General features: G+C 43.2%; 2 protein-coding genes across 3 annotated transcripts; both read left to right on the plus strand.

Moving 5' to 3' along the window:
* Positions 1-14,480: 14,480 nt before the first annotated feature.
* Positions 14,481-16,890, plus strand: LOC123125537 (uncharacterized). Of its 2 annotated transcripts, none has more exons than XR_006461432.1 (3): positions 14,481-14,655; positions 14,748-15,031; positions 15,115-16,890. XR_006461432.1 is itself a non-coding variant. In XM_044546009.1 (3 exons), exons 1-3 carry the CDS (start codon positions 14,643-14,645, stop codon positions 15,386-15,388), a joined length of 489 nt encoding a protein of 162 aa, XP_044401944.1. In that variant the 5' UTR covers positions 14,481-14,642; the 3' UTR covers positions 15,389-16,890. The 2 variants fall into 2 exon arrangements, 1 of the variants encoding a protein (XP_044401944.1); XM_044546009.1 differs by having other exon boundaries at positions 14,748-14,949.
* Positions 16,891-18,252: 1,362 nt separating this feature from the next.
* On the plus strand, positions 18,253-21,090 carry LOC123120924 (zinc finger MYM-type protein 1-like). The gene is made up of 2 exons (XM_044540886.1): positions 18,253-18,415; positions 18,555-21,090. The coding sequence occupies exon 2, from the start codon at positions 18,562-18,564 to the stop codon at positions 21,088-21,090; it is 2,529 nt and encodes an 842-aa protein (XP_044396821.1). The 5' UTR covers positions 18,253-18,415; positions 18,555-18,561.
* Positions 21,091-25,517: the final 4,427 nt, after the last annotated feature.

Raw genomic sequence — 25,517 nt, forward strand, 5'->3', positions numbered from 1 at the left:
CCTCCCGGTGGCCGGTGCCGGTGCCGGTGCCGGCCCCTTTTTCTCGGCGGACGACGCGCATCGCGTCGAGATCGCCCGTGCGTGGCAAAATTTCGTGTTTTGACCTTTTTCCGATAGAAATTCGGGATCTAACCTGGTTTGAAAAAAATTCGGGATCTGACCCTTTTTCTTATCGCCAGGTGCTCTGGCGGTAGGCTTAGACAGCCTACCAGCCTACCGCCAGGCGGTAGGGTACTTATCCACGTCGGCACGTGGAGACGGCTGCCGTCCCCTTCCGTCGCACCCTACCGCTGGAGCCCCTTGCGGTAGGGTACTTATCCACGTCAACACGTGGAGACGGCCGCCGTCCCCTTCCGTCGCACCCTACCGCTGGAGCCCCTGTCGGTAGGGTACTTATCCACGTCAGCACGTGGAGACGGCCGCCGTCCCCCTCCGTCGCACCCTACCGCTGGAGCCCCTGGCGGTAGGGTCCGGGCAGTTATTTCGCCCGAGACCCCGCGCCCCTGCCCATCTCCCCACCCCTCCCCCTTCCCCCGTCGGCAGTTCCTCTTCCCCCCCCCCCAAGTCGCCCCTCTCTCCCTCTCTCATCTCCTCCACTCTCCCTCTCGGATCTTCACCGCTTCTTCATCGTTTTTGCGGATCGAGATGGCACCGAAGAGAGAAACGTAAGCTCCTCCAATCCCTCCAATTAGTTTTTGCAAACTTGCTTCCGATTCGACGCATTATTTGCTTGAAATCCCTCATATTTTTGAACTTAGATTGGATTTTTTTCACCTAAGATTGTTTTAGCTTGATTGTAGTTCTAGTTCTTAGTTCTTTAGTAACTAGTGGTATTGAATATGAACTCTAATCAATAGTTCATATGTTAGTGTGAAGATGAACCCTAGTTCATAATTTTTTTTGTTAAAAAAATTTATGATATAATGTTGATATGAGGATGAACCCTACTTTGATGATGCATGTTGATATGATGATATGATGTAGTGTGAAGATGAACCCTAGTTTTATGATGCATGTTGATATGATGATATGAAGATGTTGTTTGGAAAAAATTATTTAAAAATATGATGATATGATGTATGTTGGAGGTTTTTTTGTTGATATGATGCATGTTGATATGATTTGATCCATCATGTGTAGTAGATGTTGTTGGAGGAATATGCTTAAGATTTTATTTTGATATGATGCATGTTGATATGATTTGATTTCATTTTTTGTTTATGTATGCTTATGCTTATGATGCTTTTGTTTATGAAATTCTATTAAGGCGGCCACCTCTTGCGGACAACATCGGCCCACGGTACTCCATGCTGGACTGGGCATTCGACAAAGGTCATCGTGCCCGTTTCGTAGAGAACGGAGAGGTAAGTGATATGAATGAAATATTGATCAAAGTTTTCGGATTGATGAAAATAATTTCCTAACTTTTGGCGTTCACTTTTTGACAGATGCTCCAGCCACTGCGCATGAGGGGTCACGGGGTTCATGGGCATATGGACTACGACGAGCGCTACGCGCCGTTCTTCAAGAGAGCCCGTCTGTTGGGTTTTGTGTTGCAGTTCAAGCGTCAGCCGCCGACGCTTGTCCACGCAGCTATGACAGCGTTGATTGACTGGTGGCGACCGGAGACCCATTCTTTCCATCTGCCATGCGGGGAGATGACGGTGACCCTCGAGGATTGGGCGATGATTACTGCCATGCCGATCGAGGGTCATGCACTCACCGGGCGAGTGGAGAGGACCAACTGGCAGCAGAGGGTTGCCACCCTCATCGGCGACTGCCCCGCTACTAAGGGTAACCATACATCCGGTATGCCGTTGACCTGGCTCTCGGAGCACCGGAAGACATGCCCCGAAGGCGCCGACGAGACGACTGTGGAGTGGTACGCGAGGGCCTACCTGTGGTATATTCTCACGGAGGTCGTGTTTTCAAACAGCTCCGGGAACTCTGCCAACAGGTCATATCTCTTCTTCCTAGCAGACTGGGAGGCAGGGTACAGTTGGGGGACCGCATCTCTCGCCTACCTATACCGTTCGGTAAGAGAGTATCTAATTGCCTACCTACCTACGAAAGTGTGTCCATGACATTTTGTTATATCTGATCCTCATTTGATGTTTTGCAGCTTGACGACGCAACGCAGAGGACGGGAGACCAGTCCAATATGGGTGGCTTTGTCTGGGCCTTCTCCATTTGGATGTGGGAGCGGCTGCCGGTGGGGCGTCTGGAGAAGATGCCAAGACGCCCATGGGGTGCCTATAGCAAAGACGGCGACGAGACTCGACACCCCACCGTAGCTTACGAGTGGGACGTTGTCAAACTCTACACGGGCCTAAACAAGACTTCGTACAAGACCTACACCAACGAGTTGAAAGATTTGACGCATATGCAGGTATATGAACTCGCTTAACACCTTTCTCTTTGATTCCACTTTTGACCGAGAGTGGGAACTTACCAACGTATATGTAATAGGTAAACTGGTGGCCGTATCATGACCGAGAGTGGGACTTTGATCTGAACGTGATGTGCGATGCGGACCGTGGTCTCTGGCGGTGCATCGTGCCCATGATCTGTGTGTACGCCATCGAGTGGCACTTGCCACACCGCGTGGCCACGCAGTTTGGGGTGTATCAGCATACCCCACCGGGCCAGCCCACCGATACCGGCGGCCACGCGCTCCACCTGTGAGCGCTTTGTTCTCTGTCCCCATGATTTCATTGCGTGGCGACTTTATTATGATGTTTCTTGCGGCCTATTGATGACCCACAAGTATAGGGGATCTATCATAGTCCTTTCGATAAGTAAGAGTGTCGAACCCAACGAGGAGCAGAAGGAAATGATAAGCGGTTTTCAGCAAGGAATTCTCTGCAAGAACTGAAATTGTAGGTAATAGATAGTTTTGTGATAAGATAATTTGTAACGAGCAACAAGTAACAAAAGTAAATAAAGTGCAGCAAGGTGGCCCAATCCTTTTTGTAGCAAAGGACAAGCCTGGACAATTTCTTATATAGAGAAAAGCGCTCCCGAGGACACATGGGAATTATCGTCAAGCTAGTTTTCATCACGTTCATATGATTCGCGTTCGGTACTTTGATAATTTGATATGTGGGTGGACCGGTGCTTGGGTGCTGTCCTTACTTGGACAAGCATCCCACTTATGATTAACTCCTATTGCAAGCATCCGCAACTACAAAAGAAGTATTAAGGTAAACCTAACCATAGCATGAAACATATGGATCCAAATCAGCCCCTTACGAAGCAACGCATAAACTAGGGTTTAAGCTTCTGTCACTCTAGCAACCCATCATCTACTTATTACTTCCCAATGCCTTCCTCTAGGCCCAAATAATGGTGAAGTGTCATGTAGTCGACGTTCACATGACACCACTAGAGGAGAGACAACATACATCTCATCAAAATATCGAACGAATACCAAATTCACATGACTACTAATAGCAAGACTTCTCCCATGTCCTCAGGAACAAACGTAACTACTCACAAAGCATATTCATGTTCATAATCAGAGGAGTATTAATATGCATAAAGGATCTGAACATATGATCTTCCACCAAATAAACCAACTAGCATCAACTACAAGGAGTAATCAACACTACTAGCAACCTACAAGTACCAATCTCAGACTTAGAGACAAGAATTGGATACAAGAGATGAACTAGGGTTTGAGAGGAGATGGTGCTGGTGAAGATGTTGATGGAGATTGGCCCCCTCCCGATGAGAGGAGCGTTGGTGATGACGATGGCGATGATTTCCCCCTCCCGGAGGGAAGTGTCCCCGGCAGAACAGCTCCGCCAGAGCCCTAGATTGGTTCCGCCAAGGTTCCGCCTCGTGGCGGCGGAGTCTCGTCCCGAAAGCTTGCTTATGATTTTTCTTCGGACGAAAGACTTCATATAGCAGAAGATGGCCACTGGAGGGCCACCAGGGGGCCCACGAGGCAGGGGGCGCGCCCAGGGGGGTAGGGCGCGCCCCCCACCCTCGTGCCTGGTGGGTGGCCCCCCTCTGGTATTTCTTCCGCTCAATATTTTTTATATATTCTGAAAATAACTTCCGTGGAGTTTCAGGACTTTTGGAGTTGTGCAGAATAGATCTCTAATTTGCTCCTTTTCCAGCCCAGAATTCCAGCTGCCGGCATTCTCTCTCTTCATGTAAACCTTGTAAATAAGAGAGAATAGGCATAAGTATTGTGACATAATGTGTAATAACAGCCCATAATGCAATAAATATCGATATAAAAGCATGATGCAAAATGGACGTATCAACTCCCCCAAGCTTAGACCTCGCTTGTCCTCAAGCGGAAGCCGATAACGATAAATATGTCCACATGTTTAGAGGTAGAGGTGTCGATAAAATAAAATACGGACATGAAGGCATCATGATCATTCTTATAACAGCAACATATATAGATGTTGTCATATGATTTCTTATGCTCAAGTAATAATCTATTCACAATGTCAAGTATGAATCAGAAACTTTATTGAGAACTAACAAACTATAATCTCAATCATTGAAGCAATTGCAATTTATCATAACATCAGAAAGAGTCTATGTCAGAGCTTTTCAGCAAGTCCACATACTCAACTATCATTTAGTCTTTCACAATTGCTAACACTCACGCAATACTTGTGGTTACGGAGTTTTAATCGGACACAGGGAAAGATAGGGGCTTATAATTTCGCCTCCCAACCTTTTACCTCAAGGGTAATGTCAACAATAATATTTCATGCTAACTTACATCCAATTAGATATATATATATATATATATATATCAGGATCTTTCCAACACGAGGTGCTTGCCAAAGGATAAAATGTAAAAGGGAATGGTGAAGATCACCATGACTCTTGCATAAGGTAGAAGATAAAAGTAAAAGATAGGCCCTTCGCAGAGGGAAGCAGAGGTTGCCATGCGCTTTTAGGGTTGGATGCACAAAATCTTAATGCGAAAAAACGTCGCTTTATATTGCCACTTGTGATATGGACCTTTATTATGCAGTCCGTCGCTTTTATTTTTTCCACATCACAAGATCGTATAAAGCTTATTTCCTCCACACTAATAATCATACATATTTAGAGAGCAATTTTTATTGCTTGCACCGATGACAACTTACTTGAAGGATCTTACTCAATCCATAGGTAGATATGGTGGAATCTCATGGCAAAACTGGGTTTAAGGATGTTGGAAGCACAAGTAGTATCTCTACTTAGTGCAAAGAATTGGCTAGCATGAGGGGGAAAGTCAAGCTCAACATGTTGGATGGCCCATGACAATATACTTTATTTCAGATATAAGAAAACATAACCCATTACGTTGTCTTCCTTGTCCAACATCAACTCTTTAGCATGTCATATTTTAATGAGTGCTCACAATCATAAAAGATGTCCAAGATAGTATATTTATATGTGAAACCTCTCTTTCCTTATTACTTCCTATTAATTGCAATGATGACCAAAGCTATGTTTGTCAACTCTCAACAACTTTTAATCATCATACTCTTTCTATGTGAAGTCATTACTCTCCATAAGATCAATAAGATCTCTTTGTTTCTTTTTATTCTTTCTTTTTCTTTTATTCCCTCAAGATCATAGCAAAATAATCAAGCCCTTGACTCAACACTAATTTTTATTATATAGCTCACGGACTTGATTACATAAAGGGATCATAAGGCAAAACTCAAAACTAGATCATACTAAAACTTTATTCTACTAGATCAAGATACTACTAAAAGGATCGAACTAAGAAAAACGATAAAGATAGGAGTGTGATGGTGATACGATGCCGGGGCACCTCCCCCAAGCTTGGCAGTTGCCAAGGGGAGTGCCCATACCCATATGATTATGTCTCCTTTGCTGGTGAAGAAGGTGGTGGAGTTGTTGATGACGTGGGCTTGTCGTCCATCTTCCAAGGCATAGGCTCACCATCATAGAAGGATGATCGAGTCTCCGGGATCCTCAAATCTGCAGCCAAACTCATCCTCTTGAATCTATATTCATACTCACAGTTTTGGTTTTGCAGGTCATAGATTTGGGCTTGGAGGTGCTCGATCTTCTCATGAAGCTTGAAGATGGTCTCCCCAATGTTCTTGGCATCCAGCTTGTGGTTGTTGGTGAACTCCGCGATCATCATGTGGTTGGAGTTGAGTCCACGTTCCACCATCCCCTGGCACTTGAAAACTTGTTGCTCCATTGCTTCGAGCCTCGTCTCCACGCTTCCGGTCCTCTTCGGTCCCTCAACATCGCGGATGTGCAACAACCCATCACGCATCTCAATGGTTTGAGGGTGTCGCAGCACCTCCGCGAGGTAAGGGTTGATAACCTTCTCGAAGAACTTGTCCTTGGGGGCGCTTGGAGACGTCATGATGATCTAGATCTGTCAGAAAAACAGCTCGAAACAAGAACAAAGGACAATTGCGTGATACAGGAGTCAAAACCTTCGGAAGATTATATAATGATTTTTTATCAACCAAAATATGTATCGTGCAAGAAAACGGAGTCCGGAGAGCGCACGAGGTGCCCACGAGGCAGGGGGGCGCGCCCAGGGGGGTAGGGCGCGCCCTCCACCCTCGTGTCCTTCCCGAACTGCTTCTTAATTTTCTATTTTTCTAAATATTCCAAAACGGAGAAAAATTTCCATTAGAACTGTTTTGGAGTCGGTTTACTTACCGTACCACATACCTATTACTTTTGTGAGTCTGAAACGTTCTGGAAAGTATCCCTTATGTATTCCTCTGGGGTTACGGTTTCAATAACATTGGTTTCAAACTTAAAAGGATTACCCGAGATATAATGTTTGATTCTTTGACCGTTCACCACCTTCGGATTTGTGCCTTCGAAGTTGTTGATTTTTATGGCACCGGAACGATAGACCTCTTCGATAATGTAAGGACCTTCCCATTTAGAGAGAAGTTTTCCTGCAAAGAATCTTAAACGAGAGTTGTATAGCAATACATAATCACCTACATTAAACTCACGCTTTTGTATCCTTTTGTCATGCCATCTTTTAACTTTTTCTTTAAACAACTTGGCATTCTCATAGGCTTGGGTTCTCCATTCATCAAGTGAGCTAATGTCAAATAACCTCTTCTCACCGGCAAGTTTGAAATCATAGTTGAGTTCTTTAATAGCCCAATATGCCTTATGTTCTAGTTCGAGAGGTAAGTGACATGCTTTTCCATAAACCATTTTATACGGAGACATACCCATAGGATTTTTATATGCAGTTCTATAGGCCCATAATGCATCATCAAGTTTCTTGGACCAATTCTTTCTAGATCTATTAACAGTCTTTTGCAAAATTAATTTGAGTTCTCTATTACTCAATTCTACTTGACCACTAGACTGTGGGTGATAAGGAGATGCAATTCTATGATTAACATCATACTTGGCAAGCATTTTACGAAAGGCACCATGAATAAAATGTGAACCACCATCAGTCATTAAATATCTAGGGACTCCAAACCTCGGAAAAATAACTTCTTTAAGCATCTTAATAGAGGTGTTATGATCAGCACTACTAGTTGGAATAGCTTCTACCCACTTAGTAACGTAATCAACAGCAACTAAAATATGTGTATATCCATTAGAGGCAGGAAACGGTCCCATATAATCAAAGCCCCAAACATCAAATGGTTCAATAACAAGTGAATAATTCATAGGCATTTCTTGACGTCTACTAATATTACCAATTCTTTGACATTCATCACAAGATAAGACAAACTTACGGGCATCCTTGAAGAGAGTAGGCCAATAAAAACCGGATTGCAATACCTTATGTGCAGTTCTATCTCCAGCGTGGTGTCCTCCATAAGCCTCGGAGTGACACTTGCGTAGGATCTGTTCCTGTTCATGCTCAGGTACACAACGTCTAATAACACCATCTACTCCTTCTTTATAAAGATGTGGGTCATCCCAAAAGTAATGTCTCAAATCATAGAAAACTTTTTTCTTTTGCTGGTATGTGAAACTAGGTGGTATAAATTAGCAACAATGTAATTAGCATAATCAGCATACCATGGAGCAGTATGAGAAGCATTTATGACATTTAATTGTTCATCAGGAAAGCTATCATCAATAGGTAGTGGGTCATCAAGAACATTCTCTAACCTAGACAAGTTGTCTGCAACGGGGTTCTCAGCTCCCTTTCTATCAATAATATGCAAATCAAATTCTTGTAGCAAGAGAACCCATCTAATAAGTCTAGGTTTAGCATCTTTCTTTTCCATAAGATATTTAATAGCAGCATGATCCGTGTGAATAGTTACTTTAGAATCAACAATATAAGGTCTGAACTTATCACAAGCAAATACAACTGCTAAGAATTCTTTTTCAGTAGTAGCATAATTTCTCTGAGCACTGTCTAGAGTTTTACTAGCATATTGAATAACATTTAATTTCTTATCAACTCTTTGCCCTAGAACAGCACCTACAGCATAATCACTAGCATCACACATAATTTCAAAGGGTAAATTCCAATCAGGTGGCTGAACAATAGGTGCAGAAATCAATGCTTTCTTAAGTATTTCAAATGCTTCTACACAATCATCATCAAAGACAAATGGTATATCTTTTTGTAATAGATTAGTCAGAGGCCGAGAAATTTTTGAGAAGTCCTTAATGAACCTCCTATAAAAACCGGCATGACCAAGGAAACTTCTTATACCTTTGATGTCCTTGGGACATGGCATCTTTTCAATAGCATCGACTTTAGCTTTATCAACTTCAATGCCTCTTTCAGAAATTTTGTGCCCCAAGACAATACCTTCATTAACCATAAAGTGGCACTTCTCCCAATTCAAGACAAGATTAGTTTCTTCACATCTCTGCAAAACTCAATCAAGGTTGCTCAAGCAATCATCAAAAGAGGATCCATAAACAGAGAAATCGTCCATGAAAACCTCACAAATCTTTTCACAAAAATCAGAGAATATAGCCATCATGCATCTTTGAAAGCTAGCAGGTGCATTACATAAACCAAAAGGCATACGTCTATAAGCAAAAGTACCGAACGGGCAAGTAAAAGTGGTCTTAGCTTGATCATCAGCTGACACAGGTATTTGAGAGAAACCAGAATAACCGTCTAGAAAGCAAAAATGTGTATGTTTAGATAATCTTTCTAGCATTTGATCAATAAAAGGTAAGGGGTAATGATCTTTTTAGTAGCTTTATTTAATTTGCGGAAATCAATTACCATCCTATAACCTGTAATAATTCTTTGAGGAATCAATTCATCTTTATCATTAGGAACGACAGTAATACCTCCCTTCTTAGGGACACAATGGACAGGACTTACCCACTGACTATCAGCAACAAGATAAATTATACCTGCCTCAAGGAGCTTTAGTATTTCCTTTCTTACCACTTCTTTCATCTTAGGATTCAGCCGTCCTTGGTGATCAATAACTGGTTTGGCATCTTTCTCCAAATTTATTTTGTGTTGACATAGAGTGGGACTAATGCCCTTAAGATCATCAAGAGTATATCCAATAGTAGCACGGTGCTTTTTCAGAGTTTTCAATAGTTTTTCTTCCCCCTTCTCTGAAAGGTTAGCACTAATAATAACATGATATATCTTCTTTTCATCAAGATATGCATATTTAAGAGTATCAGGTAATGGTTTAAGCCCAAACACGGGATCACCTTTGGGTGGAGGAGGATCCCCTAGGATTTCAACTGGCAAGTTGTGTTTCAGAATAGGTCCCTGTTTAAACAACACTTCATCTATTTCCCTTCTTTCATTCATAAACATATCATTTTCATGGTCTAGCAAATATTAGGAGGCATGGCAATAGAAGCAAGACCAATAATGTCATCTTTACTAGGCAATTCCTCTTCACGGTGTTGTCTACGAAATTTAGAAAAATTAAACTCATGAGACATATCACCTAAACCAATGGTAACAACATCCTTTTCGCAGTCTATCTTAGCATTAACAGTATTCAAGAAGGGTCTACCAAATATAATGGGACAAAAGCTATCTTGTGGGGAACCAAGAACAAGAAAATCATCAGGATATTTAGTTTTCCCACACAAGACTTCAACATCTCTAACAATTTCAATTGGTGAAATAGTATCTCTATTGGCAAGTTTAATTGTGACATCAATTTCTTCTAACTCAGTAGGTGCAATATCATGCGTAATTTCTTTGTATAAGTCAATAGGTATTGCACTAGCACTAGCACCCATATCACATAAGCCATGATAACAATGATCTCCTATTTTAACAGAAATAACAGGCATGCCTACCACAGGTCTATGTTTATCTTTAGCACAAGGTTTAGCAATTCTAGCAGTTTCATCACAGAAATAAATAACATGCCCATCAATATTATCAGCCAAGAGATCTTTAAAAATATCAATATTAGGTTCAACTTTAACTTGCTCAGGAGGTGTATAAGTTCTAGTATTGCTTTTACGAACCACAGTTGAAGCTTTAGCATGATCCTTTATTCTAACAGGGAAAGGTGGTTTCTCAACATAAGCAGTAGGAACAATAGGATCATTATAAGTGATAGTCTTTTCTTCAACTTTAATAGGTGCAACTACTTTTACTTCTATGGGAGGATGATATTTAAACCACTTCTCCTTAGAGAGATCAACATGAGTAGCAAAGGATTCACAAAAAGAAGCTACTATCTCAGAGTCAAGTCCATATTTAGTGCTAAATTTACGGAAAACATCGGTATCCATAAAAGATTTAACACAATCAAACTTAGGTGTTATACCTGAATCCTTACCTTCGTCGAGGTCCCAATCTTCAGAGTTGCGTTTAATTCTTTCCAATAAATCCCATTTGAATCAATAGTCTTCATCATAAAAGAACCAGTACAAGAAGTATCGAGCATGGTGCGATTGTTGTCAGAAAGCCGAGCATAAAATTTTGAATAATCATTTCTCTTGAGAGCTCATGATTGGGGCATGAATATAACATTGACTTAAGCCTCCCCCAAGCTTGAGCGATGCTTTCTCCTTCGCGAGGCCAAAAATTATATATATAATTACGATCACGATGAACAAGATGCATAGGATAAAACTTCTAATGAAATTCCAATTTCAGTCGTTTGTAGTTCCATGATCCCATATCATCACATAGCCTATACCATGTCAATGCATCTCCCTTCAAAGATAAAGGGAAGACCTTCTTCTTGATAACATCATCGGGCATACCTGCAAGCTTAAATAATCCACAAACTTCATCCACATATATTAGGTGCTCATCAGGATGTAATGTTCCATCTCCTGCAAAAGGATTAGCTAGCAGTTTTTCTATCATACCCGAAGGAATTTCAAAGTAGACATTTTCATTTTCAGTAGGTTGAGGAGCAACTCTTTGCTCTACTGGTCGGGGTGAAGATACCCCGAACAAGCCCCTCAGAGGATTACTTTCCATAGTAACAAGTGACAGTAAATTTCAGCACACTATATAAATTTTTCCTTACCAAATTCCACCTACCAAAGGCGCTTCACTCCCCGGCAATGGCGCCAGAAAAGAGTCTTGATGACCCACAAGTATAGGGGATCTATTGTAGTCCTTTCGATAAGTAAGAGTTTCAAACCCAACGAGGAGCAGAAGGAAATGATAAGCGGTTTTCAGCAAGGTATTCTCTGCAAGCACTGAAATTGTAGGTAACAGATAGTTTTGTGATAAGATACTTTGTAACAAGCAACAAGTAACAAAAGTAAATAAAGTGCAGCAAGGTGGCCCAATCCTTTTTGTAGCAAAGGACAAGCCTGGACAATTTTTTATATAGAGAAAAGCGCTCCCGAGGACACATGGGAATTATCGTCAAGCTAGTTTTCATCACGTTCATATGATTCGCGCTCGGTACTTTGATAATTTGATATGTGGGTGGACCAGTGCTTGGGTGCTGTCCTTACTTGGACAAGCATCCCACTTATGATTAACTCCTATTGCAAGCATCCGCAACTACAAAAGAAGTATTAAGGTAAACCTAACCATAGCATGAAACATATGGATCCAAATCAGCCCCTTACGAAGCAACGCATAAACTAGGGTTTAAGCTTCTGTCACTCTAGCAACCCATCATCTACTTATTACTTCCCAATGCCTTCCTCTAGGCCCAAATAATGGTGAAGTGTCATGTAGTCGACGTTCACATGACACCACTAGAGGAGAGACAACATACATCTCATCAAAATATTGAACGAATACCAAATTCACATGACTACTAATAGCAAGACTTCTCCCATGTCCTCAGGAACGAACGTAACTACTCACAAAGCATCTTCATGTTCATAATAAGAGGAGTATTAATATGCATAAAGGATCTGAACATATGATCTTCCACCAGATAAACCAACTAGCATCAACTACAAGAAGTAATCAACACTACTAGCAACCTACAAGTACCAATCTCAGACTTAGAGACAAGAATTGGATACAAGAGATGAACTAGGGTTTGAGAGGAGATGGTGCTGGTGAAGATGTTGATGGAGATTGGCCCCCTCCCGATGAGAGGAGCGTTGGTGATGACGATGGCGATGATTTCCCCCTCCCGGAGGGAAGTGTCCCCGGCAGAACAGCTCCGCCAGAGCCCTAGATTGGTTCCGCCAAGGTTCCGCCTCGTGGCGGCGGAGTCTCGTCCCGAAAGCTTGCTTATGATTTTTCTTCGGACGAAAGACTTCATATAGCAGAAGATGGCCACCGGAGGGCCACCAGGGGGTTCACGAGGCAGGGGGGCGCGCCCAGGGGGGTAGGGTGCGCCCCCACCCTCGTGCCTGGTGGGTGGCCCCCCTCTGGTATTTCTTCCGCTCAGTATTTTTTATATATTCTAAAAATAACTTCCGTGGAGTTTCAGGACTTTTGGAGTTGTGCAGAATAGGTCTCTAATATTTGCTCCTTTTCCAGCCCAGAATTCCAGCTGCCGGCATTCTCCCTCTTCATGTAAACCTTGTAAAATAAGAGAGAATATGCATAAGTATTGTGACATAATGTGTAATAACAGCCCATAATGCAATAAATATCGATATAAAAGCATGATGCAAAATGGACGTATCACCTATGCCTTGCAGGATGAGCCGGCAGAAGAATGAGTCGATCACAGACTGGGGAGAGGAGCATAAAATTCATGTGACGGAGTGGAACCGATGGAGGTACCAGAAAGACGTGGAGAGGAAAGTGACGGACTGGGATGCTTACCTGGACCGACACATGAGGTGGTACGATGATGACCAGAAGCACCGTCTTCGTCTCAGGCCTCAGTGGACGGCGGAAGACATCGCGGAGCTGGAGAGGGATGACCCCGAGGAAGAGGCCTACCAGACCGGCATCAGAGACATGCACATTGGATTTAGGGAGTTTGCACCCCTCATCAACAAAGTGATAAGTTTGAACCGACGGTTGTATTTAAACAATTTTATTCATCATCGTGACTGACTTATGCCGTTGCAGTCTAGTGAGCTGAATAGATGTATCTTTGAAGCCTCAGATGCACTAGGTGATATCCCCGGGAGCGTACAATCTGAGAATAAAATGAGGGGGACGATGAAGGTACAATTTCAGCCTCCTCGGAACAGATGCATCTTGTTCACTTGCAATCATAAACCTGATACTTATTATGCCCTTGTTTCATTGTCAGTGCAGAAGTTCGTGAAGCGTTGTCGCAAGCTAGTAGGGCTGCTTGGGTGTGCTGGAGCTGGGTCGGTTGAAGCTTATCGGCCTGTAGCCACACAGGGTCACATCGGCTCATTGAGCCATGTTCCTTCGTCGTCTAGGTTGGCTGAGGAGGAAGAGGATGAGGAGGAGGAGGAGGAGGCCACACATGAAGAAGGGGAGGAGGAGGAGGAGGATGAGGAGGATGAGAGCAACGGGAAGGAGGAGTACGATGAAGATTATGGATCTCCACCAACTCAAACATCTCAATCATCTCAGTTGCCGAAGAGGAATCCGAAGAAGAAGGATGTGCTGAGTCCAGACCCTTTCCAGAGACCGGTTGCTCGACGGCCCAAGAAGAAGACTGAAGAGACTCGTTCAAAGAGTAACGAGGACCGTACCTCCACGAGGGGAAGGAGCAACTGATTATGCTCTTCGATAGTTGGCTCTTGTAGTTGGGTTGTCTATGTATTTGCTATTTGGTTGAACTTCGTTTGGTTGAATTTGTCTAGTGGTTGTGAAACTACGTGGAACTATGTGTTTGCTATTTGTGAATCTATGTGTTTGCTATTTGTGAAACTATGTGGAACTCCGTGGACACAGCGATTCGGTGCCCGAGCCCAGCTGCCCCCAAAATCGCTAGCGTAGGCTGGTGTCTCGGGATGCACAGAAATCGCTCTGTCACGCCGCATGGGAGCAGAGAAAAATCAGAGTACCGACAGAATACGGTAGCAAACAGTGCCACCCTGCGGGCCCAGAACGTATGGATGGACGGCCGTTCGTGCGGTGGTCTAGCTGGTCCGTGGCCCAGGACGTTTACTTTTTGGGCTGAGCCTTGGAACAGCTTGTCAGTACAGGACATTAGTTCAATCCTCAAAAAAAAAAAGTTCCATCTCAAAACTCGACTCTGACCTACGTGGTTCTCGAAACCTGCCGCCGCCACAGACATCTACTCCCCACTCCCCAAGCTGTTGTTGCTCCGGCTGGCCGGCGATGGAGGACGCTGGGCTTGAGTTCTTGCTGGATGACGTCGACCGGTAAGTGAAACCTACCCTGCTTGGAGATTTACCGATTTATGGGAGACCCCCATGACGCCGACTCCGCCGGCCACCATGGCCGTGAGTTGCAGGTTTCTGCTGCGAGAAGAGTTCACCAACAGCTTGGAACAAACCAGATCCCGTCCCTCTAGCGGTGCTCCCGCGGCTGAATACTGCCCCTGCTGCGCCGGCGGACTCAAATGCTGGCTCCGGGTGCGGTCAGCATGTTGGTTGCGCTAGCCCCGGGAGGCCGGAGGCCGACAAGCGCCGGCGACGGCAGGCTTCTCTGACGAGGTTTGCACAGTGCACTGACAGGGGCAATCCCGGGCGCTGTTTACAGTTTTTTTTTGGCAAATGTTGTGATGGCTACAAATAGGTAGTTCTGGTCGGGCACTGATGATTTGAGTTCTGTTTCCTCATGTGGAGTCTTACACAGATTGTTCGTGCTTGTAAATTCAGGTTACGCCTTGGGAGTGCACTGCCGGACAGAACGCCGTGTCCATCTAGGATGAGCACCTTAGAGCAGAATGTTTTCCCTTTTAACCCATGGGATCCCCATCTCTTCCTCCTCCCTCTTCAACTTCTTCAATCTGCAACACATCTGCAGCCCAAGACTGCCTCGCAGCTCGTCAAATTATCAGCCATCACGGGCAACAGCCAGGGTCATTACGGCCGTGACGTCTGGTCCTTCTACTTTGGATGTTTTAGCCAAGCCCACTGTATTGGAGCATAGGGCAATACGCCTTGCATAGCCATGTGCATGTTCGTGGGATGTCTATAAATGATGCTCTTGAGTGAATTTTGGGTCACTATCACATTATCTATGGCGGCAATTTTTTTATCTCTGTCAAAGTCTCCACAAGGCTTCCTTGAAAAAAGAGTATTTACTAGGCATTTGATGAAAATCAAGGCAGGCTTGCATGTGAAAAATTGTATATTCAAATTTTAAGTCTCACCCACTCTGCTATATCTATTCATTGTTTGCAGGTTTTGAATAAAAGAAGTTCAGCAAGTACGTTCCGAACCCATATTTGTGTCATTGATTCTTAGTTAATATTCACTATCCACACCTTGCTCTCTTATGGCTTTAGTCCATAAGGTGCTGCTGCACAATTCTGTACTAAAGCAATGGTCATTGATGATGCTACGGAGGCATAGCCTGCCTATTAAGTAGATTTAAAAAATATTTCGAAAATATGTTCTCTGAAAATACTTCTCAGTCTATATATCCTTTTATGTTTACTCATTTTCAGCATTGTATTTTTTCCAATTTGGATCCAAGAAAATTTACAAAATTATCTCTAAACTATGTATACAACATGTACACTGATTTCCTTACATTTTTAGATTAATTACAGTTCCATGTATTCTATAAAATGAGTTTACTCCATGCTAATAAAGCTATGTTAAACATAGGGGTTACACTGGACATCATGTATTTTTTTCTTTTTATTGTTTGAGGGCAAAAGGGATTTTTATACAGAAGCCATAGCAGTATAAGTAGTCTGTAGCAACAACACGAGTGCTACAAAGTTTCTGATCTGAAAAAAAATTACTATCGGAAAATGATGAAATTCGCCTTTATATTTGCAAGCTATGGATGTTGTACGGATGGGCGATGCGAGCGCAGAAGCGTTCGCGTACATGTCGACTGGACTGAAGGCCTTGTTGGTTTGTGGTGCACCATTGGCAGAGAAGAGGGATGGTTTGGGCTTCGAGGACCGCCGTCAACTTTGCCTGCCGGGAGGCTACCTGTCAATGGAGAAGTTGCATTTGTGGGAAATTGCAGTGCTGAGCATGATGACAGTGTTGGCCTCTCTGTCAGTGTGAATGCACTTCAAGGTCTCACTGCTCTGAAGAAGCAGAGAGGTGTTGGCCGATGAATAGCTGGAGAAAGCACCGTATGAGGGACTGAGTAAACAGACGAGGTTTTGCAGCATTTTTTGTCGCGAAGTCCACAAGAGGACAACCTGCCCCTGACCGGGGGATGCCCCAAGCAAACCACGGAAAGCCGAGGAAATGCAAGAACTGTGGTATGCAAGGGCAGTGCCAGAGCACATGCACACACCGCTCGGTGGTGCTCAAAATAAGATGTGATAGTTAAAATTTTAATTCTGAAACTTGTACTCTTGAGGATTTTCTCGTGTGTTTCAGTGAGCAATGCTCTACCCTTGTGTTCCTCCAGTTCGGGACATGAGACCTACTGTACCATTGAGTAAATTTTGTTGTCGTTCATCAGTGGATTTGTTGAATTGATAAACTTTCTTGGGGCCGTCAGGGTTTGTATGAAGCCATGCTATGCATGTAACACTTGCGAGTTTGCGTTTGATGCCCGCTGTCGAATATTCTGTAGCTTGCATGGAGTGATAATGGGATTCAAAATTTGAACTGCTGGATGAGTAGATGTGATCTCTGAAGAACTAGTTGTGCACCGTGTAATTCTTCCGTGCCCTGGGGATGGCTCAGGCTGGCACGGGAGATTCACTGGGCCGTGTCCCAGTAAGCTGTTCCGCCTCTGACTTGACGCCTGTCATTGCAATTAATGGGCCAAAGCCCTTGGATTTTTTACCAGCAATACATCAGGTATACATACATAAATACAACTGTGCGCACGCATCTTCATAAGATCGGACGGGGAGGATTTAGGGTTCAGCTGAGCCTGGGCTCAGAATCAAATATTCCGAACTCCGTTTACTAATTAATTGAAGTTCGCTTGAAATGTTCTATGCACTTCAAGTTTTGTTAATGTGTATGTGATGCCCAAGTTTAATTGTTTAAGATCTGTGATATTGCTGTCATATTTGTGAAACTTGCTGTGATATTGCTGTCATATTGAATTTGAAAAGAAGCAAACAAATGAACCCGAAACAATAAAACACATGACCCTACCGCCAAGGACCCTGGCGGTAGGGTCACACAGCCTACCGCCACCATCCCTGACGGTAGGGTGAACCTACCGCCAGGGCCCTTGCATATTTCGTTACAGAAGGTTTGTACGGCAAAACTCAGCCACACCCTACCGCCAGAGCCCCTGGCGGTAGGGTTAGACAGCCTACCGCCAGGGGATCTGACGGTAGGGTACTTATCCACGTCAGCACAGGCAAACGGCCGCCGTCCCCCTCCGTCGCATCCTACCTCCAGAGGCCCTGGCGGTAGGCTGTCTAACCCTACCGCCGGAGCCCCTGGCGGTAGCAAAAGGGTCAAATCCCGATTTTTTTAAACCGGGGTTAGATCCTAAATTTCTATCAGAAAAGGGTCAAAACACGAAATTTTGCCCCCGTACGTCGAGGCAGGAAATCCGCAGCTACCCCCAACGGCTCAGTCGGGCGGGCCGGGAGACGCTGGCACCTGGCCAGGGGAATTAGGGCCGGCTTTGGACCAGTGCGAGAGGTGCGACGGCCCGGGGCCCAGACTAAAAGGGGGCCCATAGTATATATGCAGTATATATATTATATATTACGGATTAGTGGAAAAAAAGAATGACTAACGTCCAGCCCAGGTAGCTCTGAGCCCACCCAGCAAGCAGCATGCAACCACCACTAGGGTCTGCCCAACCAAGCCCAGGCAACGCACGTTGCCCTGTCGTTCGCCTGGAATCCAGGGAGACGCACCGACACAGGAGCACGGAGACGCATCGACACAGCAGCACGCCGCCTGACGTCGACACCAGCGCACCGCACCGAACCTGGAGCTGAGTTTGGGGATCAAATCGGCAAGAATTCGGGGAAGAGATCAACTGATCAAGATCATCATTCAGAAGGTAATAATTCTCAGATCAATCTACTCATAAATCCTAATCTATAGGCGAATATTTTCCGGTGGTCTCAATTCTGAAACTTCTCATCTAAAAACATAACATCTTCAATCTCTGATACTGTATTCGTGTTTCTCACTTGCAGCATAATCATGTTACCTAAAAAACATCTATCTGGCTGTGAGAAAAGAAACAACAAGAAAAGAGTAGACAAGTTGATTAAATCTCAGGAAGGCGCTATGGATATGTTTGTCTTGAGGACTGGTGCTGCTACAAATTCAGAGCAATTATATATCACAAATGGTGAAGAAAAACCTGATGATACTAAGAATGCCGTTGAGGAAAATCATGTCGAGAAAAATAATGCTGCGGAAAATGATGCCGATCAGCACACGGAAAATTTTAGTGACCATGAGAATCTTGGAAATGCAGATGAGCAGGGTTCTTCTTTTGATATATATGATCCTAGAACTTGGAATATTCTTGACAATAAATCAAGAGATATTCTCATTGAAAAAGGACCTATAAGGGAATACAATCTTGTGTTTCCCGAAGATGAAATTAGTGGCAGGCATTTTTCATATGATTACTACACAAGAAAGTTAAGGAATGGCGAGTTCAGTGATCGGAGGTGGTTAGTGTACTCTAAACACGTGAATAAAGTCTACTGCTTTTGTTGCAAATTGTTTAAATCTGGAAAAAGCAAAAGTCTGCTAGCATCCGAGGGATTGAAGGATTGGAGACATCTTAGTGAGAAGCTCAAATTGCATGAGAATAGTGTTGAGCATATCACTAACATGAATACTTGGAATGAGGTAAGGCTGAGGCTAAGTAAGAAGGAAACAATTGATAAAGACATGCAACAAGAGATTGCAAGGGAGAAGGAGCGATGGAGACTTGTTTTAATTAGAATTGTTGCTGCTGTGAAATTTCTTGCTAAACATAGTCTGGCTTTTCGAGGATCGAATGAGAAATTATATCAAGATAACAACGGAAATTTTTTGGGAGTAATTGAAATGATGGCAGAATTTGATCCTGTAATGCAAGAGCATCTTCGGCGCATTAAGAATAGTGAAATCCATCATCATTATCTTGGCCATAATATTCAGAATGAGTTAATTTCCCTTCTTGGTCGCACTGTTAAATATTCTCTGTTGAGGATAATTAAGGATGCAAGGTATTTCTCTGTCATCTTGGACTGTACACCTGACGTGAGCCATCAAGAACAAATGACTCTAATTGTGAGGTGCGTAAACATGTCAAGTACTACTACAAAAATAGAGGAGTTTTTTCTGGAGTTCTTGAAGGTGGATGATACATCCGGACTTGGACTTTATAATGTGTTAATAGATTCACTTAAATCTGTTGGTTTGGATGTTAAAGATGTTCGTGGACAAGGGTATGACAATGGTTCGAACATGAAGGGAAAACACCAAGGGGTACAGAGCAGACTACTTGAAACTAATCCAAGAGCATTATTCATGCCATGCGCTTGTCATAGCCTGAACCTTACTCTTAGTGATATGGCAAAATCTTGCGGTAAAGCTGTTACCTTCTTTGGTGTTGTGCAAAGAATTTATATATTGTTTTCAAGCTCTACTAAAAGATGGCAGCTATTGCTTGATCATGTTCCAAAAATGACAGTTAAGTCTTTGTGTAACACTCGATGGGAGAGTCGAATAAAGAGTGTTCAGGCTATCAGATATCAAGCACCCGAGTTAAGAAAAGCATTACTGGAATTGAAGAGAACTTCTACCGATGACGCCAAGACTAAGAGCGACGCAAAATCTTTGGCTAGCGCACTTGAGAAATTTGAATTTTTACTTGGCATGGTCATTTGGCATGACATTTTGTTCACTGTAAACATGGTGAGTAAGAAGTTGCAGTCTAAGTTTGTGTGCATTGATGTTACTCTTAAACAGATTGAAGGTGCCATCTCATATTTTAAGAAGTACAGAAATGACGGCTTTGCAACTAGTCTGGATATTGCGAGATCTATTGCAATTGACATGGGTGTACAACCTTTGTTTCCTGTCAAGAGACGTATTACTAGAAAAAGACAGTTTGATGAAATTAGTGGCAATGACGAAAATAACCAGAATGAAGAAACGCAAGCAAGTGAGGTGGAATCATTTAGAGTTAAATACTTTTTGGTGATGATTGATGTTGCAATTGCTTCCCTAACTACTAGATTTGAGGAACTGAAGACATTTGGGAGCATATTTGGTTTCTTGTTCAACTCGAAAGAGTTGAAGTCCTTGGGTGATAATGATCTAAGAAGATGTTGCACTAATTTTGTCAACAAATTCACTCATGGTAAGTCAGCAGATGTCGATCTAGATGATTTCGTTTCTGAACTAAAAGTACTGCAGATGACATTGCCAAACACATTCATGTCAGCGGATCAGATATTTGAGTTTGTTAGAGATGCGGATTGTTATCTAAATGTCTCAATTGCTTATCGTATCCTTTTGACCGTACCTGTGACTGTTGCATCAGCTGAAAGGAGTTTCTCAAAATTGAAACTATTGAAAAATTATTTGAGGTCAACGATGTCTCAAGAAAGATTGAATGGATTGGCCATGTGCTGCATTGAGAAGAATATGCTGGATAGTATTGATCTTGACACTCTCATTGATGATTTTGCGTCAAAAAATGCACGAAAGTCTCGTTTCACATGATCACTGGAGGTTAGCATGCTATTTCAATATGTTTTTTCTGCGTTGTAACTTCCATGATACTTGGTTTGGAACAAAGACAGGAAAAATAACATATGCTTGATTCTAGTAAAAATATATTAGTTTTATGATTTTATAGCAATTTTATATTTTCATGTATCAAATTGGATTTTTCTCTCTATTGGGCCCATTGGTCGGGTTCGCACCGGGGCCTTCGAAATCATAGAGCCGGCCCTGGGGGGAAATGGGGCTTGACCCTGATTATGGCAGCTGGGCCCGTCTGTCGGGCTAAGTTGGCCAAAGGAAAGTCCACGCAGCCCTCCATTTCGTCCCCCCTTTCTTCTGTGCTTGCCCAACAGCAGGAGCTCGGTGGTCGCGCGCCGGAGTGAGTACAAACGCCAACGACAGCTTGTGTTCCCCGTCTCCACATGACCACTATCCCCGGTTCAGCTCACACCCTCGCCTCCCATGTGTCTCTGCTCTTTCTCCTGCACGACCCCACACCAGGACAGCAGGGACCAATGATACATGTATGATCATTGGAGGGGAGCCATACATAAAAATTTAGGCTTCAACTCTACAAATCCACAGTATTATATGCTCATGCAAACGTACTACTCTCCGTTCCCAAATATTTGTTTTTCTAGAAATTTAAAAAAATGACTACATACAAAGCAAAATGAGTGAATCTACCTCTAAAATTCGTCAACATACATATGTATGTTGTAGTCCATTTAAAATGTCTAGAAAGACAAATATTTAGGAACGAAGGGAGTAGTTGGTAACAATCGATAAAAGCAAACGAAACAAGCACATCATGTGCTCATGCAAACGTGTGCACTGCAAATTACTCATATATATGATCACATATAATATAAAATATTAATATCAAAATGATATCAACTACACCCTAATTTGTGCGACAATAAAGTCTGACCTACAAATAATCTACAAGTGTTTTAGTTAACCTTCCATACTAATTCTCTCTACCCCCTAAATTCAAGCTGGGATGGGCCACTTCATTCCCCTATTACAAATCATTATCCCCCACATCGGCTTGTATGTAAATATTTAGGTAACCTTTTTGTAGATGTAGCATCTCTTTATGTAATAACACATTCTACATTCTTTTTTAACACAGTACAAACATACACACATACACTCATCTCTATAAACGCATGCACACACCTTACCCATCATCTTGAGATTAACGAAGTCGCTTAAGACGCCTTCGTAGTCGACTGGAACGTTTCCTTCCACCGAACGCACATCGCCAGAAGTCCTGAAATAAATCCAAAAAATGCAAGCACCAATGTCAGGTTTAGGACTTAAACTCTGGTGGGCTCCAAATATGGAAATGTACGCCGAGAGCTCTCTAGACCGCTCATTTCGGGACGTACGTGTACAATCTTTGAAGTGATCCTTTTTGACCTAAAGTTTGGACTTGGTGCCATAAACAGTTTGAATATCTTTTTTGCTAATTAACCAATTACTTTCTACCGGCAATGAGTACTTCGTATTACCTCCGTCCCGTATTAGTTGTCTTATATTTGTCTAGACACGAATGTATTTAGACACTACTCGAGCCAGAGAGTAGGAAATAGATGATAAACATGAGGCACCCCTAAAAAAGGGATAAACATGAGGCATCACAAAGCTATGTGAAGCAGTGGCGGAGCTTGGTCCAAATAGATTTCTTTCTGAGATGAACTAGGAACTTTATTGAATGTTCAAAAAATTCGGAATACAAATGATATCTGGTACTGTCCCTAGCCACAAGTGTCGACCTACTGCAAGTGATGAAGCAGCCTTAGCCAACATATGAGTGGGCATGCCGGTTGAAGGAAGTAAGTACCGGGCTTGTGTTTTCATGTCCCAAAAGTAGGTATACAATAGAAAAAAAATCATGGGCTGGGTCGGCCTTGTTGTAGCTCCGCAACTGATGTGAAGTATGGCTAAAAAATGCTATGTGAAGTAAAATGTGGAATCACCGCATGAAATACACAATAGTATTATGGTTTTGCTAAAACTCATTCAGCTGAGAAACAAAATTGTCTCATTCACTTTTCTGACCGTTCGATCAAGCCGCGCCACGATTCGTGTCTCCGTCCAGGTGGCAGGGTATACAAAGTCTAGATTTTTGGGCTGGACACCGGTAACTTTTAGACCTGGACACCGGCCTTCCCAGCGACTGACAAACACAAGCGAGGCAGTCCAGCCCATCTACGTAATGCTCACTCCTGAAACGATCGATTAATCCTTGGTCCCTGTATGTGCGTGTGTTGAAAGAAAAAAAAGCTATCGATCTGATTAATCGATCCCCAATACGGCTGTACCTTATCTGTATATGTGCGCCTGTTCGGTTGCTCGTCCGCCCGGCTTCTGCGCCTCAACCCTCACAGCATCGCCCGTCCTCGGCCCTTCTCCATCGCGCGGCCAGCCGCCGGTCCGCCCAGTCACCATTGTTCAAGCATCGCTAGCCGGCCACCTGAACCCTCGCCCAGTCATGGATTGTTGAAAGTTCGAGGTACGTCTCAACTCTCAACTCAGCACTTGGTAATTGCCGATCTCTCTCAAATTTGAAATCTCAGCTGTGTGTAGGAATTACAATTTTTTTTAAGTTCTGTTTTTCTAATTGTATGGCTAGGGTCTTAAAATTTAAGCTATTACAATTGGAAACAATTCGCTGTGATTCATATCTAACTAGGGGAGGATTATTTCTGCAACAACGGCGAGACACAATGTCGAGTAAGTTTAAGTCCCTAATTGTATCATTCGATCGATACATTTTGTTTATTGTTTATACTCTTACATATGCAAACACAGATAATGTAACTCGTACGTTTTTGCTAAAACAGTAATAATTAATCACAGGAGAATTTATAGAAAGATTTCTTAAATAATATTGTAACTCGTTCATTGTTTGGCGTTCTTAGGCTTGTTCAAATTTGCATAATCAACTAGTATTTCAAATGGAAGTGAACAATTTATTTTGGTAAGAAATCTCGTTGCCATATAATTAGTGTTCTTGGGTGTGTTATTTTATATTATTGCTTGGTGTCCATCCTTATACATATGATGTGCACGTGCACGTGGACATCGGGACATTTTTGTTCTGGATCCGCCCCTGCCAGGTTTTTTTTGAGACAACCTCGCATGCTTTATTCATCGTCCATAATGTTTACAGGAAGGAAATCAAGGTCTCCTGGCTGTCGTAACCACACATGACGGCCAAAACCTAAAGACAAAGCATATCTAGCGAGATTGTGAGCCTCGAAATTCGAGCTCCTAAACTCATGAACTACTTTACATGAAATAAGAGAGTTTGCACGAAGTATTATCTCATGCACAATAGCTCCATATCCAGCCGCCGAGTTCTTCTGGACATCTTCAACCACCCTCTTGCAGTCTGATGCAATTTGAATTGAATTCTCATATAGATCCTCAGCCAGAGCTTGGCCTTCCCTTACTGCTATTGCCTCAAGTGTGCTCACATCTGTGATGAATTCAAGTTTTAAGACCGAAGCACCCAAGAATCTTCCATTGTGGTCTCGACACACTGCTCCCGCTGCACCATACTCCCCTTGCATGGACACTGCCGCGTCCACGTTCATTTTTACATGACCCTCGGGCGGGGGCAACCATGTGTGTTGTCTAATGCTGGCTCGGTTTGTACCTCTACCCGCTCCTTTATCTAACATCTCCAAGTCCCTCAAAAAGGAGGTTATGAAAGAGTTAGTACTAAACGGACTGTCAAAGATCTCTTCGTGGATAGCCCTCCTTCTTGCTCGCCAGGCTGCCCATAGAGTCACCACCATCTGTGTAAATTCCGCCTGCGGCAACGATTTATGCATTGTGAATATCCAGTTCTTTGCAGGAAAGATTACCAAGCATTGTCTCCACTATCTCCTCCGAACAAAGTGACCAAACACTCCTAGCCATCACGCAATCTACTAGTGCATGCTTCCAGTCATCTTGCGTAGAACAAAAAGCGCACACACTCGTAGTAGCCATATTCCGGTGGTGTAGCACCCCGGCTGTTGGAATTGATTCGTGGCATAGCCTCCATAAGAACACCTTGATTTTAGATGGAACCTTAATGTGCCACAGGGAGGTCCAAGCTGATTCCTCTTCTACCTTGTTTGAGTGTCCTCCCACCGGCTGCAGTAGTGCTTCTCCTTGCAGTTTCATTTTCAACAAAAATTTGTACACTGACCTCACTGAAAAAACACCCCGTTCATCTTCTCCCCATGCCTAGAAATCGTCAACCCTTCTAGTACAAAGCGGGATTTTGAGTATCACAATTGCATCCACCGGCAGAAAAGTTGCGCGGACTCTGTCCTCCTTCCACTTTGCCGAGCTCGGGTCAATTAAGTCGGCAACACGTGCTGGTATATCCACCGCCAAACACGCCAAAGGTCTCATCAGGC

Source organism: Triticum aestivum, chromosome 5D (assembly GCF_018294505.1).
Source record: "Triticum aestivum cultivar Chinese Spring chromosome 5D, IWGSC CS RefSeq v2.1, whole genome shotgun sequence".
NCBI classification, from domain to species: Eukaryota; Viridiplantae; Streptophyta; class Magnoliopsida; order Poales; family Poaceae; genus Triticum; species Triticum aestivum.